Source organism: Phaethon aethereus, assembly GCF_964289735.1.
Source record: "Phaethon aethereus genome assembly, chromosome: 1".
In the NCBI taxonomy this organism is placed as follows: Eukaryota; Metazoa; Chordata; class Aves; order Phaethontiformes; family Phaethontidae; genus Phaethon; species Phaethon aethereus.
Window position 1 is genome coordinate 73,098,026 of NC_138575.1, and position 15,690 is coordinate 73,113,715.

At 36.1% G+C, this 15,690-nt stretch overlaps 1 protein-coding gene across 1 annotated transcript in view; it reads left to right on the forward strand.

Annotated features, from left to right (window-relative positions):
* The window catches only part of AEBP2 (AE binding protein 2), a gene marked incomplete at both ends in the record, with an annotated part of 48,451 nt that overhangs the window by 18,757 nt on the left and 14,004 nt on the right, over positions 1-15,690 (forward strand). The window contains 3 exons of the mRNA XM_082014303.1: positions 627-834; positions 4,054-4,161; positions 12,334-12,520. Coding sequence (XP_081870429.1) covers positions 627-834; positions 4,054-4,161; positions 12,334-12,520 — 503 coding nt within the window. The remainder of the gene's footprint in view (positions 1-626; positions 835-4,053; positions 4,162-12,333; positions 12,521-15,690) is intronic.

The window sequence follows — 15,690 nt, forward strand, 5'->3', positions numbered from 1 at the left end:
TCTATCTATCTCCATAGGTTTTGCTTATATATGGAAAGAGCACACTCTACAATTTTTTTTTCTGGTCCAGTTTTGATACTTGGCTCTGTATCTGCCAAGATACAGGGAAGAAGGGCTGATGAAAATGACCCCTGCTGGCCATGTATTCCTGCTGCTACTGGCTTCCCTGGAAAGTTTAAAAAAAAAAAAACAAACCCAAACCAAAAAGCATTGGTACCCTGGGCTAGATACATACCTGGACTGATGCAGCATGCTTTTTTTTTTTCTGCCCCACCTCCCTTTCCTTTTCTTCTCTCCTGGGAAATAAAAGTTATGAATGACTGTTAATGTAGCTTAATTTGTTAATCACATGAGTTAATTTTCTGACAAGTCAGGGAATAGGGGAATTTTCCATCCCTCCCTTTTGTTGCTGGTGTCCAGAAGAAGTTATGCTGTTGAGTAATAGTAGCTGTTTCCTGACTGTGTATTTATTATAGTTAACCTGATGAACCACTATAAGTAGTAAGTTTGTGTGAGATTTTCTTTCACCCTGTCTAAATATTTCTGACATAAAACCCCAAAGAGCTAAGATTTTTATTCTGTTAACATGCGACAAATACAAACTTTCTCTTTTTTTGATCTTACAGCATAAGCAGCACTATTATGGATGTAGACAGCACAATTTCCAGTGGACGTTCAACTCCAGTTATGATGAATGGACAAGGAGTTCCTGCCTCTTCTGCAAAAAACATTGCTTATAACTGTTGTTGGGACCACTGCCATGCTTGCTTCAGCTCCAGCCCGGATTTGGCAGATCACATTCGCTCCATACATGTGGATGGTCAGCGAGGAGGGGTTGGTGTTACTTCTTGTTTTCCCCTCTCTCTTAGTTGGCAATATTTTAATGTTTAAAGACAATAACGAATTTTATGTTTTAAAGTATCAGTTCTGTAGCTAGTGGCAACTATCCAAGGTTGGGCATTCAGCAGTCTGGTATTAGTCATTCAGCTGTAGTCTTTTGCATAAGTCACTTGATTTGGTATTCTGTGCTTTTAATTGAATGTGTAACTTTAAAAAGAACTTACTACATTCTTAATAAATTATTTGAGGCTATCAGGTTTTTGATAGATGTGCTAACTTCTCAACATCCTGAAGCTGTTGGTATATCTTTAAGTTCTTATATCTGGAATCCATTTTCTTAAAACTATTGGTGTACATGTTACTGCATGTGAACTTCGGTGAAGTTATATTTTGATTGTTTTTATGAATGAAGTCTCACTAGAGGTAAAATATATACATAATGTGTAACAGGGAAGATGTAAGACTCATTGACTTGAGAATACAAAGTCTTACCGTTGAGTCTCCCAAAGTCTTACAGCTCTGTCTGTAGTACTGATAGCAAATATACCTTCAATATAACTGCATCTAGTTTCTGGGGGTTTTTTGTGTGTTTTGTTTTGTTTTTAAATTGAGGCACATATATAATCATGTACATTTCAGTCTAATCCCTGGTCAAATAATGCGATTTCTGTTAGTCTCGCAATTTTAGTGTTTCAAAACATCTTTCAGCAGTGTAATTTCAACTGTACTTAACTACATGCCCCTCCCCAGCCTCCCAAATTTGATACCTGGAATATGTTATCTAAACTACTCTTGCATCAAACACAAGCAATCTGCCTGCTTTAGGCAGTGTATGTTGCAGGTCTTTAATTTCTTGGACAACTAATATGAAATCTTAACCTAGAGTAGTCATTAGCTTTTTACTTTTTTTGTCCTCTCACTTCTCCAGAAGTAAAATGTTAGGCCGTTACACCTTATCTTGAGTGAGTAAGAGACTGAAATAAAATGCTAATTTGCATTACTTTAAATAATCTGTTACGTAATTGTCACTGAGACAGCTGTGACTTTGATTGTATTTAGCTAATGTTTTTTGGAATGACTGAACTTTCAGCTTCATATTTGGTGACTTTTTTCAACCCAAGCTCTAAGCAGAATCATTCAGCCAGTGAGCTGGCTTTTTAGCCACCCATGAGATGATATCTGTAGTTCTTTTCGTGGGCTTATAAAAGTGTTATATGAATCCTGGATGAAACAATGAAATGGGTGAGGTGTGTCAGTATCCTGTGGGCTCTGACATAACTGCATCTCTGGGAATCTTTGTTATCTCATACCTGACCCCTTTTAATTTCTGAAAAAGGATTTGGAAGATTTTTTCATGGTTGGTTTTGTTTTGGATTGGATTTCTGTTCACTTACAAATCATGTCACATGGAATGTGGATATTTTTATTTAGAACACGTTAGACTGTTCTTGTCTTTCTGAAAGAGAAGGTTGTTGGAAGCACCAAGTGTCTAATAAATGTTGCAGTCATTTCACACTTTTTATCTCCTGACTGGAGTTGGTTTATTTTTTGAAAAGTTCTTCAACATGATGCTATGGAAGGGGACTGATCCTGGCTGTTTTGTTTCAAGGATTTGTCTGCCACCTGCTGGCGAGGTGTTTAAGTGGTGTTAGAAATTTTGTTCTTGTGGTGTTGATTGGGTTTCAGATATTACTCAGCTACAACGACTATAAATTTGAAGAAAAGTGGGAGTAGTAACTGCATCTTGAGAACTTAAAAGCAATGTGATAAGCGTCCTCGTATGGTAAAATTTGTATTTTCAAGCTAATACTGAAATAATGTCTCCAAACCAGATAGATCCATGTAGAACCCAGGAAACTTTTTGACAAAATAGTTTTACCTCCAAAAAGCTTTTTTCAGTAATATTTTTGGATTCAGCTTTTTGACAAGGATTCAGAAGAAGCCCTGCCTGGACTTCTGGTGGGTTGTTGTAAAACCTAGTACTTGTTTTTTGGAGGGGTTGCATTTCCAGAATCTGTAACTTCATTGTAGTACCCCTTTGCTGAGTGCCCTGTAGTCTGCAGCTGCTGATGGAAATATTGGGACAGTTATGGAGCTCTTGCAGTGCCAGTAATCTCAGAAATTCCAGTTTTGTGGCTTCAGGGGATCTCAGAACGGAGGAGCAGCAGACACCAAAAGTTTAAGGGTTTGGGCCTTGGGTGTCAGTAGGTCTGGGTCAGTCATAGAGACATGCAAGGCTTTCCAGCTTTGTATTAGTAAGCTGGGTTAGCTATATATTATACAGCAAGTGCGTAGCGCTCCTGTGGCTGCTCTTTTGTTTTAAAAATAGTCTTTTGAAGGCTGAGTTTTTTCATCTCCCAAAGAGAACAAGAAACTCAGATCCAATTAGTTTCCTGCGTTCTGAAAACCTGTATTATGTACAGTGCTCTTCCTGGGGACTGTATTTTGCTGCTACAAATTAGGGCTATGCCTCCCATCACACACAAACCTGTTGAGGAAATTCTAATGAAGGGCAAGTTCATTGAGCTTTTTTATTCTCTCGATTATAGATAGCCACAGTGAAGAGGAGAGGGAAAAGCAGCAGAGTAAGTTCTACTCCCCATAAAATGCACTATTGTGCATGTGGCTGATCAGTACGCTAGAATCACAAAATGCCCATAGATTTTGAATCCTATGAGAAATTGTAACTTTCTTCATCAGGAATTGAGTAGAAGTCCCTAACTAGAGGTATTCAGTATATCATAATATAAACTCTGGTATCTAAACAATGATATTGTAATGAAGAGTTTTTATTTTTTCATGCTCAAATAATAAAGTTATTACTTATGAGAGTAAATGATTTTATACCTACTACCCAGAAAATGTAAATTTGTAATTTAAAAATATTCTGTCTTAATATCTGGTGGGTACAGATATTGAGTGCAAACACAAACTCTGCAGTGAATGCTGTGGCTCTCGACTGTGTCTATCTGCAGGAGCATCTGTTTTTTGATTATTTTGTTCCAGTGACCTGCTTTTTTGAGTACTTGTGGTTATAATTTTTTTTTTTTTATTCGGTGAGATACGAGAAGTGTATTGCAAAATAAATGGTTATTGTTCAAAATAATTTGAAGTACTTTGTATTATGAAAACAGGCTTCTTTGCTAATCTGTTTTTTTTTTTCTTACTGTTTTCTTTGACTTGTGTAAACTTACCGCATTTTTACTCTATTAGGTGTTTGTTTGCTTGTGGAAAGGTTGCAAAGTATATAATACACCTTCAACAAGTCAAAGTTGGTTGCAGAGGCATATGCTGACACACAGTGGGGACAAACCTTTCAAGGTAAGGTTCATTGTAAGATACACCATCCATTATTTTAAGAATGATCCTATTTATTTTTCCTGATACAACATATTAATTGAAAAATGCCATCACAGGAGGATTTCTTAAATTATCCAGTGAGCTGAGCCTTCCATCTTTGCAATAATAGTGCCCAAAGGTCCTGTTCTGTTATGAAAACATGTGAAGATACTGTTACTGCTTCTCTCTGCCTGTTTCTTTTAACCTGTAAATGGTAGGGGACTCTAAAATTAAATAGCACTGAAGTTCAATTTTTTTTGTGCATTTTCCAGCCGAGCTGCTTACGCTGTAACAGTGAGATATTTTGCCTCATGCTTTACACTTCCACATTAAACTTTGGATCCTGCCTGATGGTGCACATTCTGTGCTTGAGTAAGAGCTGGTTTTGTTAACAAAATTCAGATGAAATACAGTGACTATTTATGATTACCCTCTTTGAGAATAATAAGGAAGTCAGAAATGCAGGACCATTGAGCTGACTGTATTTCCTGCATAGTATTTTCTAACTTTCTCTCTCTTTCTCCCCCTAATCTGTACCTGCAATTCTAGGTATAGTAGTGTTTATCATTCCCATATCCACCAATCCGTTATTAATGAGTTGCTTCATCCTCTTATGGATACAGTTGGGGCAGTTCATAGCTGTCAGTCCTGGATCACTTGATGGTAAGTCCCACCCACACTACTTCGGACTGAAGTTCTCCTTACATGTAGGATATGAAAATGAATTAGGGTTTTTTTTATTAAGTTTAGGTAGCATTTTATGCCTTCCTGTCCCCCACCCTCCGACCCTACCAAGTTGTAGTCACTGTTTCTCCACTCCCCTCTTCTCTCTTTCATCTCAGGTAATATATTCTGCTTTATTTTATTTTAAGGCAGTTTTATTACTAAAAAACACTTTTCTGTTACAATGATGTCTTCCAGAAGTTATTTCTGCACAGCAGTAGCATAACTACTGCTTGTAGCAGTAATTATGACAGAAAACAAAACTAAACTCGAAGCCTAGAGACTAAAAATAGTGCATTGCAGGTGAAAAAGTTTTTTAAAAAAGGTTAGACTTTTTTCCATACTGAGCTGTATGTAGTTTAGTCTGAAATTTTCAGAGTGAGTAACAACAGGAAACTTGCTCTTGAGGTTATCATATCCTTTGTTCAAAGGAATAAGGTTAGCATGCTCTTGGAAGCATAGCATAAGGATCAGAGATCCCTGAAAGTTTGCAGATATGATTGTTCAAGCAACTGATCTAATCTTAAGTGTTAATCCCTGAATAAAGTAAAAAAAAAAAAAAAAACCCCACAAAAAAAGCCACAACAGTCATCAGAGGAAAATTCTACCTTAGGTCTTCCCATTTTGAAATTAAATATTTTATATACCTTAAAGTATAATGGCAAGCTTTGGTCTTGAAGGAAAGTCTTTCAGTAGAGTAACTTGTATACTTACTTGGCCTAGCTCAAAGAGACTCAATTTTATAGATGAGGTGGAGATAGCTCAGAAATACCAGTAATACTTTTGAGTCTGTCAGAGTTACCAACTTTACTGACTTTGCTCAGTATCCCAGTTTTTTTGGCTAGGCTGGTTACAGCTAGAGCCCTAAAATTTAAAACAATTAGTTCTCATGATAATCATCTTGTGTTAAATATGTGTTGTTTCACCCGCTGATTTTCAGTACTTTCTGGTCATACTAGGGAAAAGAAAACACAGGTTAGGATTGCAGTAGTTAATTGTGGCTCAATGTGTATACCTTCAGCATTTTCTCCTACTGTTGTCTTCAGTCCCTCTTTGTTTTTTGTCTCTGTATTCTCAGTCTGTTCCTGGGGGGGTTTGATAATTGTGGTCTGAGTAGAATTTTGTAACATCTTTTCTTTCCCTGTCACTTATGCTGAATGTAGGCTTCAGGGCTCACATGAGGTAGCCAAGTATGTAACTGTCTGTGATAGTGACCTATTAATTACCTAGTCCTCCTTCCTTGCTTCTTGCCTTTTATGAGATTTGAAATCTACTGTCTGATATAAAAACACTTAAAGGGTTAGATATTAGTCTTGATCAGTACAAGAACAGCTGTTACTAATAGTTTTACAGGGCAAATGTTTCTGTTTGGTACATTTAGCTGTTCTAAAACGTGAGCAATTAATATTTTTAAGGAAAAGCCAATTTTTTTTGAAGTGACAGTTGGATTAAGGACCTCTTGTGCTTGATGATTACTGCAGACAAAATATCTCCCAAAACCTAAATTACAAATGAAATTTCTGTTGCCTCATGAGAATACAGTTGAGTTCTAGCATAAAAGGAATCTCTAATTTTAGAGAACTTGCTGAAAGTACCTAATAATTCAGTGTTTTATTTAAATAAATAAATAAATGTCAGTATTTGAGGAAAGCCACAGAAGGCAATAATGGAAATAATATCACTGTATGCTGTTGTCTGAGGAACTGTTCAGGATGTTTTTAAGAAAAGCAAAGAATGTTAGCTAGGGAAGTGACAATGAAAAGCATGTAAAATTTACTTTTGTAAAGGTAAAAGAACACTATAATCACTTAATGACTAGAGGAGAGTAATAAATATATGGCAGGTTGCTATATTCCTATACTTCTAGTCAAAATAAGGGGCAAAAGTATGTTCTTAAATTGAAAAGCAGCTGGGTTCTGCTTTAGGCATAAAGCAGTCCTTTGCATTAGAAGTACCCTGTTGAAGGATATGTCCCTGTCCTATCACCCTTTTGATTGCAAGTGGACTCATTTTACGTAGTTGCCCATTTTTGGGATAATTTTCTGTTTTTGTGATACATATGGTGTTGTCCTTCGATTAAAAGCTGTAGCTGGCTGCAAATAAGCTGCTGGGCATTAATTTTAAAAGGTCTTTGTAGGTTTACCTGTCCTTTCCATGCATTCATATAAACTATGTGACTCTGTAGTTCATTTGTCACAGAAGTGAACCCAATTCTAAATTACAAAGGCAAAATGTTTCATATTTTCATAAGTTTTGCCTATTGTTTCTGTTTTTGTGGTTTACTGTGTCCTCAGCATTAGTGTTGCAATACCTGTGTCACAGAAAAGGTAAATTTCATTTTGAGACCTTTGTTATGCTAGCTCCATTTTTATATGGGGCAATTTCCTGGTAGTGTATGTCTAGCTCATAAGAAGGAGGCATTTAATATCTGAGCTATCTGCTGAACTAAGGGGAAAAAAGTACCCCCAAAAAACCCTTACATCTTTGGGCAGAATTTAGGACCTCAGTTCCCATTTAGTTGTCAGATTGCTTTTCTGTTTATTCCTTCCCTTTTTTTCTAAGCTTTTAATACTGATGGCTTTGGTTTTCATGTGGAACACATAGATTGATTTTTTTGCTTGTTGGGGTTGTTTTGAGGCCATCATCACTAAGCTTTGTTACTGATACACTATCTTTTCCTAGAGCACCCACCAATCCCTCCACCAAAGAAAAAGTGTCCACTAAATGAGACAGTTGCCATTGCAGCTAGTTTTCAGTCTGTAGCAAATACAATTTCTGCAAAGCAGCATGCTTTTCTAATCGTACTTTTGGTAAGCACCATTTCCTAGATTTGTTGTTCTTGTCAGGAGGAACAAACAAACAAACTGGTCTTCCAGAATATGTTTCTCATTGAGAACTTACCAGCCACCTTTGGCCCACCGTTAGGTATTTTTGAGGTTATGCTGCTCCTCCTAATACCTAAAGTTCATTGCCCTTGTGCTGCTGGAAGTTTTCTCTTTGCTTATTGCAGTCTGATTATAGCCATTCTTTCCTTTTTTTTTTGTCATTGTACACATTCATTTAATATAGGAATTATCAGAGCATGTAATTGTTTCTCTGAAGACATTTAGTATGTTCATGATTGTGTATGATTTTTACATCCAGAGTTGAGAGGAGAAAAAAAAATACTCTTTTTTAGTTCTGTTATTACATAATTTTTGCCGTTTTTTAGAAACTGGTGGAATGTTGTGGAGTATTGTCAACATGTGGTGGTCCTGTTGAAGGTTCAAAAACTTAAAAACTTTCAAGCTTTCAGAATATGTAGACAGGTGGATCTAGAGGAGTAATCTGCTGAGTAAAAAAAACTAATGCCAGTAGCTGCCTTTGGCAAGCTGAGAAAAAGTGAATGAAGAAATTCTATCTTTCTTGTTCTAAACTTGGCTGTTACAAATAATAAGTATTTGAATAGTTAATGTGCTGTGACAACCTGCATTTTCCAGCATGGTTTCTGATACTCAAATTAATCAAAGTACTACTTGCCATGCCTTGTTGCTGTACAGGGCATTAAAAGTTACTTGAAGACATATCAAATGAACTTTTAAAATGTAGTCTAGGTGACCAAATACAAGATGTTAGGCACAGAGAAAGGACAAATGGTAGAGTGAATACAAAACAGTGGGAGATTTTATGCAAAATAATTGCCTATGGCAATCCTCTGTAAATGTAAGACTGCATGTGGGTATGCTACCAACTGCTTTCACATACTGATTCCAGTGGGTATGCAGTTATGTTTAAGATCAGTCATGCAAGGTTTGCTCATTTTGGGTAAAAGCTTTCAATAACAACGAGTAACAGTATACAGGCTCATTGGAGACTTTGTTTAAAAAGGGGGAAGAAAGTATTACTAAAAATGAGATTTGGTGCTCATTCTGCCACCTGTAATTTCCAGAATTCATTAAGGGGTGAGTGCATTTGGTGTGACTCTCAGTAGTGTGACACTTGTTGAAATCTAGAAAACACAGCCATGCAGCTTCAGTCCTCATTCAGAATTCGTGTCTGTTACTCTCTTGGCAGAATATCTTCTGTCCATTAGAGCACTGCAGATGCAGATAGAAAATGTAAAGGCATTCTGACTGAACATGTAGATGATGAGACAATAAGAAGGTTTATCCAGATGTCTACAATATTACTGTTAGATTTATTGGAAGTATTACACATTGAATATTCTAAAAAGGAGATTTGGTTATTTTGAATTCAATAGAAAAAAAACCAACCTGTATTGCTAGATATTTTTATATCCTGTTTGTTAAAGTCACTGGTCATTACTGCCCATTAATAATGGTGGGTATGGGTACGCTGGAGAAATTAAACTTCTTGTGTGTTGACTTATTTTCTCTTGAAGTAACATATCCACCAATCCGGACCCAATCTACCATATTTAAAATTGAATGCAAAATTTTGAGATTTAGGTTTTGGGGGAAAAAAATGAAGAGATTGGTTTAAAGTTGTGCATAATAGTTGAGTTTGATTTATTAGAAGCCCTCTAGATCTGTATAATTATCTGGTGGGAAGCTGATTTGGTGTGACTTACCGTCCAGAGATCCTGAAGTGACAGCCTGAACTGCTCCTCTATCTTTGGAGAGAAGAGACTTTACCCATTAGTAACGGATTGCTGGATATATTATTTTAGAGAAAAAAAAAAAAAAGAAAAAAACAGGTAAGATTTTTCTCCTCTTCTACTATTTCCTGTCTACTGCAAAGGCATTGTGTCATCTTTGATGTATCAGCTGTTGATTATTTGATTATATGATAAGGTAGTCTCAAACTACACAATATCTGAATGTAATGATTTCTGCAAATATTTCATACTACAGCTGCAGACTATAAGTAGGCTTTCTGGAGAAAGATAATTTCTAGTTGCAAGTTGCATATATTGAAGATTTAAGGATGTGGGTTTGGGGCTTTTGAAAGTAAAACTTGGTAGAGAAAGAAAATTAAGTGCTTCTATAGAGAATCTGTGTAGAATATCTGTGGTTGTTTTCTTTGTACACACCTAGATAAAAGTCAGCTTATGACATTGGGAGTCAAACTGCAGTTTGTCATAAAACAATGTTTCTCATTTGACAAGAAATACAATTAGATCTTATGAACTTGTGATTTAAAAAGGTTTAAAAATGTGCCTGACAAAGTTTGTGTTATTTTCAGAATGTATTGCCTTTTGATATTATACTTTAAGAAACTTGGAATATGGTAATGCATGCACTCTGCCAAGATTTTAGGTTATTTTGGACCTCTAGCAGGCATTGGTAAGACTGAAATTTTAATTCCTCAGTGTAATTGAACTTCAGGGTGTGGGGTTTTTTTTGTGCTCATTTTTTCCCTGTCAGCATCTGTAGGATCAGAAAGAGTAAAAGCTGAAGTCAAGAGAACTTTAATGAAAGTTAAACTTAACTTTAGACTTAGTTGCTTAGTTTAGTTTCATGAAACTGCTTTTTTGGGCAAGACAGCTATTTCAAGGACTTAAAAACTGAGAATAAGAAATTGTTAGAACTAATGCGCACATGTTTTTTACCTGTAACTGTTGATGGTGAGTTTGATCATCTTTAATACAATGAAGTGGGTCAGGTTGGCTGTGGCTTTGGGCAACCTAATCTAGTAGATGATGTCCCTACCCACAGTAGGGGGGTTGGAACTAGATGATTTTTAAAGGGCCCTTCCAACCCAAACCAATCTATGATTCTATAAGTGTAAATTGGGATCTTAAGTATTAATTTGAAGTAATAAATACTGCATTAAGGTTACCGTAGTGTAAATGAGATCAGGATGTTGAGTGTTTTTAATTCCATAGATGTGCTGGGATTTCTTACATTGTAAGAAACATAAGTATACAATATTGCTATTGTTTGAACATGGGAAATTACGGGGCAAGGTAAAAAAGTGTAGGTAGGTTTTTGGTAAAAATCTTCACAACTCTTAAAATACTTGTTAGTGGGGGAGACAAGGAGGAACAAATACAATGTGAAGGATCCTAAAGCTTTTTGTCAGGGAATTATAAGTCTGTAGTTAGCTCAGTACTGAAACTTTCCCTAACTTCCTCTAATTTTTACCCCCTTCCAAAAAAAAAAAAAGGCAAATAAAAATGTGAAAAGTGTCCTCCTGTTTCTTGTCTTCTACTGTCTTGAAATATATATACATATTTTTAGACATATAGCAAGTATTAAGTCCTTGGGGATGACACAGGTTTCTTTCTTCATGGGCACTATATTGTTTCATGATGACCATGGAAAACCATTTCCTAGATCTGAGGCAGAAACAGACTTTTGAATTCTGCAGCCACAGCTGGAAAACAACACAGTTGACTTTTAGGGACAAAATGTGCTGAGTCGCATTCGACTGATGTTTTTTTGTCTTTCAGTCAAACGTGCAGGCTTGGGGCAGATTGTAAGAGCTTGCAAATTCATCCTTAGTCTTTAGAGAAAACCTAGCACTATGTACATAGTTGCAGCATTACTTATTCCTGAACTCCTGCTGGAGCAGCCTCATCAGTTTGCTGTGAAGGGAAGTGCTAGAGAAGACAGGTACAGATGGAGGAGCTGAGAAAGAGGGGAAGGGGAGGAGCAGATGTGGAAGAAGGAGGACTTTCCAATGGCTTGGAGTGGTTTCTTGCATCTGGCTGATCAACTCATTGGCCCTACCACTATTCTCTGGATCAGAAGAAAAATTGACCATGTGGATACACAATTCATTGCAGCCAATGATGGAATGCATATCTTAAAATCACTTTTCTATTGCCCTTCTAAGCTCAGAGAACAAGAGAGAAGGTTTGTGCCTCCCTCCCCCACATTATTTAAATACTTAATTAGCAAACAAAATAATTGTAAATATAAACCAAATACTTATAAAAATACCAATAATTATTGTAGCCAGTACTAGCTTAGTTGCATGTGTCTTGTGATTTCTGTGTTTCTGCTTAATCACTGTTGGACCTTTTCTTATTTTTCTCTTTGAGAAAGAAAGGCCATATTCTTTAAATAAGAACTTGTTAAAATATTTCTGAAGTAATAGTAGCATCCCAAAACAAACGTATAAATAACTGTTAATATAACTTTCAAGTTACTGAAGTTAAGTTTTAGATGGAGCTGTAAGATAACTATTTATTGACTTCATGTAGCATTTTCAAAAAGCCTTAAGCTGTTCTGAGTTTAATGTGGATAAGGTTGTGTATTTTTTACTTCTGCCATGTCACAAGAGAGGAGGGTGTTAGAGAAGTTTACTATTATCAAATGCAGAAGATTGGAGAGCTGTTGTGAAATACAGAATAATAGTGCAGCATTTTGACAGACAAGGGGGAGCCAGAAAATACAGAACTGAAAGATCTATCAAACTCCTGTGAATGAGTGCTATATAGCACACTGATATGGTGGTTCTGGTTTTTTTTTTCTGTCTTGTTAGTGTGTAGTTGGTGGGTGCAATGCCAGCTTTGCATCTCAGGGAGGACTTGCCCGTCATGTGCCCACACACTTCAGCCAGCAGAACTCTTCAAAAGTAGCCAGCCAGCCAAAGGCCAAAGAGGAATCTCCATCTAAAGCTGGAATGAATAAAAGAAGAAAGTTAAAGAACAAGAGACGACGATCATTACGTAAGTATTTCCAGAAGAAGACATTCTTTAAAGTTTTGTCTTAGATAGGAAGTTTCTCTTCAATGTGGAGGTTTCTCTGCAGATGTGGGTCTGTTAGGGCTGGTGATCTTTAGCATTAGTGTTGGCATCCCTTGTCATGGGAGTAAAGCAATTCCAGATTCTGTTTGTGTTCCTTTTTAGGGTAAAGGATCTATGTGTTCATTAGAAAAGATCAGTTTTCTGTGAGCAACAGTTTGTTTACAATTTAAAGATACTTTTCATTTTAGAGTTGCCTTTTGATTGCTGACTATATTACTGTTGGAAAATGTTCTACTTAGTGATGACGACATCTGAAGTTCAGTACTGCAGACGGATTGCAGATTCGTATACATTAGAGATAAATGCATATTATATAAGCTCTCTTTCAAGCACAACATTTCATTAGCTTAATGACAATTTTATGAGTATAACCAAGATCTAATTTTGGGAAGATCTGACTTGCTATGTTTTTTTCTGCTTTCTTCACACAGTTGATGTTCATTAAAGTTATATGAACTGATGTGTTGAGAAGTGTGATTTATCATTTAAAGTGAGAATTGTTTCCTCTAGCAAGTAATAATCACTTACCTAGTACCTGTACTAGTCCATTTTGATCCAGTAGTTTGACTCCTGAGTTGTCCTAGCATTGGACTAATAATCATGTCAAATTTATTTAGAGAATCTAAGGTACAGAAATGCTTAGGAAAGACTAAGCAATTGTTAAAAAAACTAACTTTGTTTTATAATTGCTTTGGATGCAAATCTCCAGTACTGAAGTGATTATTTACTAATTTTAAACTATTACTGTGATAGTAGCATTTGAGAGACATGTAAAAACCCATTTAGATTTTTTTCCTGCTAGTATGTCAACTAGCAACTACCTGCAAGGTAGTTTTTCATCAACCACTGGACCTCTTATCTTATGCTGTCCACAGAAATACAGCTCTGTTCATAAGCAGGCAATTACTTCAGTCCTGTCCACTGGCTGGCAGTAGGATTTTAGTGATGGTGTGCAGAAGAACTTGTGTTATTTTGCTGGGTCAGCAATTATATTTTTCCAGAACTTTTCCATGGCAGAACACTTCATTGTATTGATCTTTCTGTTCCTGTGAAGAAATACGGTTACCAATTATTCAAATGGTGCTGCAACAATGGATGCGCATGCTAGTAGTTTTAAGAGATTACTCTGTATCACACGTTTGTGATTATTCTTATCTTAATATGTCATCTGTGTTTTAAGCAACTGAAATTTATAAAGCAGTGGTCATGCTTCTGCCTTGAACGCAAAGAAGTCTGTCCTGGAAAGTCACAGTATCACCTAGAATTCTGAAAAGTGTATTTCCTGTGTCTGTCTTCTATGTTGTGTGACAGCTGTGCAGTTCAGTGCTAGAAGAGCCCCTCTTAACTGTAGTTATAGTGATTTTTTTTTTTCACCTTTTTTTTTTTAATGCTTGGGTATTCTTAAAATATGTCAGGAAATTAGATCATTAAACACATCTGAAAAGTGTAAACTTGAAGAATTCCTCTAATTTTGACACTGATTCAGAATTCAAAGAAGGTAGAAAGCTATTTTTGTTCTTTTCAGAATTTGACTTTCAAAGAGCTTTCCTTTTCATTCTAGCAATTTATGTAAATGAGAAGGTTCAAGAAGGGAAGGCTGATCAGTGAAGGGTTATGTGGTCACTTTGCAGTATCCTTTTTGTTCATCTTAGATGTAACAAAAGACACTTAATTGAAATATTTGCAGGTTCCTAAATGATTACCTTGATTTGTAGACTGTGTTACTCAAAATATAGATGTCTAAGACTTGTCACTTCAAAATTTTCGCTTTCAGAGATTCACGAGTTGCATTTTGGCTTGCATCTCCGTATTGATTTTGTTAAGTGTCTGATTTAATGCATCTTACTTCAATTTTCCCCCCAGTATATGCAGAAGTAATTTTTCAGGTTGGCATTTTATTAGTAATTGATGAACGCTATTGACATACATTTTTCGCCATAGATTAATTCAAGAATTATGCAGTAAACTCTATGACTAGAACATCTTAGCAGATAATCTTAAATTTTAACGATGGAGCTCTGATTTGAAACTTGTAAGTAGTAAATATTATGGGAATGTTAAAGACCAAACTCTAGTACTTCAGTGGTCTGCTGTCTTGATCGAGTGTTGCACAGGAAGAAAAATGACAGCTGCTTGAGCTTTTTTTTTTTTTTTAAATCCTGTTGCCTCTTGAGACAATTGCAATGCTGGCTGTAGAGTTTTGCCTTAAGCCAAAAATCATCTCCAGCTGAGTTGGGAACTACCTACTGTAATGTATTTCTCCAGAGGGTATGTGACCCAGAAATGTATCTAAAGTTGATGGCATTTTCTGAAAATGTCAAGTAGTGGTAGCTTTTCTTTAAAACTTTTTGTGGATTATTGTTGATCAGGTGAACTTGACAAAGGGCTGATACAATGTGGCTTGTCTTTCTGTTTCGTAGCTTAATTTTAGTTAAAGAATGAAGTGTGCAAGTTTGTATATTTTGTCTGTACAAGAAGAGGCAGGGGGTGGGGAGGAAACCCTTATCTAAGAAGCCAAAGTAACAGCATTAAGTATTTTCACTCTAGATTATGTAAAACTGGGAACATAGATTTAGATTTAGATATTTTAAAAGTGTCCGAAAGGGGAGGTGTTGAACGTAGGTACCAGGTTCTCTGCAAGTTGGGTTACAAGAAGTTATGACAAATGGATGTAAAGCAAGACGGTGTTTGATAGTGTACAATCTGTTTAAATCACTTGCAAATAGTAATTTGATGAAAAATTACAGTTTTGCATGACAAAACAAATTTTCTCCTGAAAAAATATTGTGACCATGTTCTTTATACCTCCTTGTGGTTTGATTAGACCCTGGCTTTTTTTGCAAGGTGTAAGTGGCTTACTAAATATTACTTGGCAATTGATTGCTAATACATAATACTGAAGCGTCCTCATGTATAAATTCTGAACAGTTAAAATACAGTAAATCAATTAATTTGCTTCCTCTACATAGACGCGTGTTTCATATCTAAATGTTAACATCCTTCTGAGACATTAATGCCTAAATAGAAGAGACTTTACTGTGGCTTTATATGTGACAAGAACATGATCTTCTAACTTAGACTACAAAGAGAAT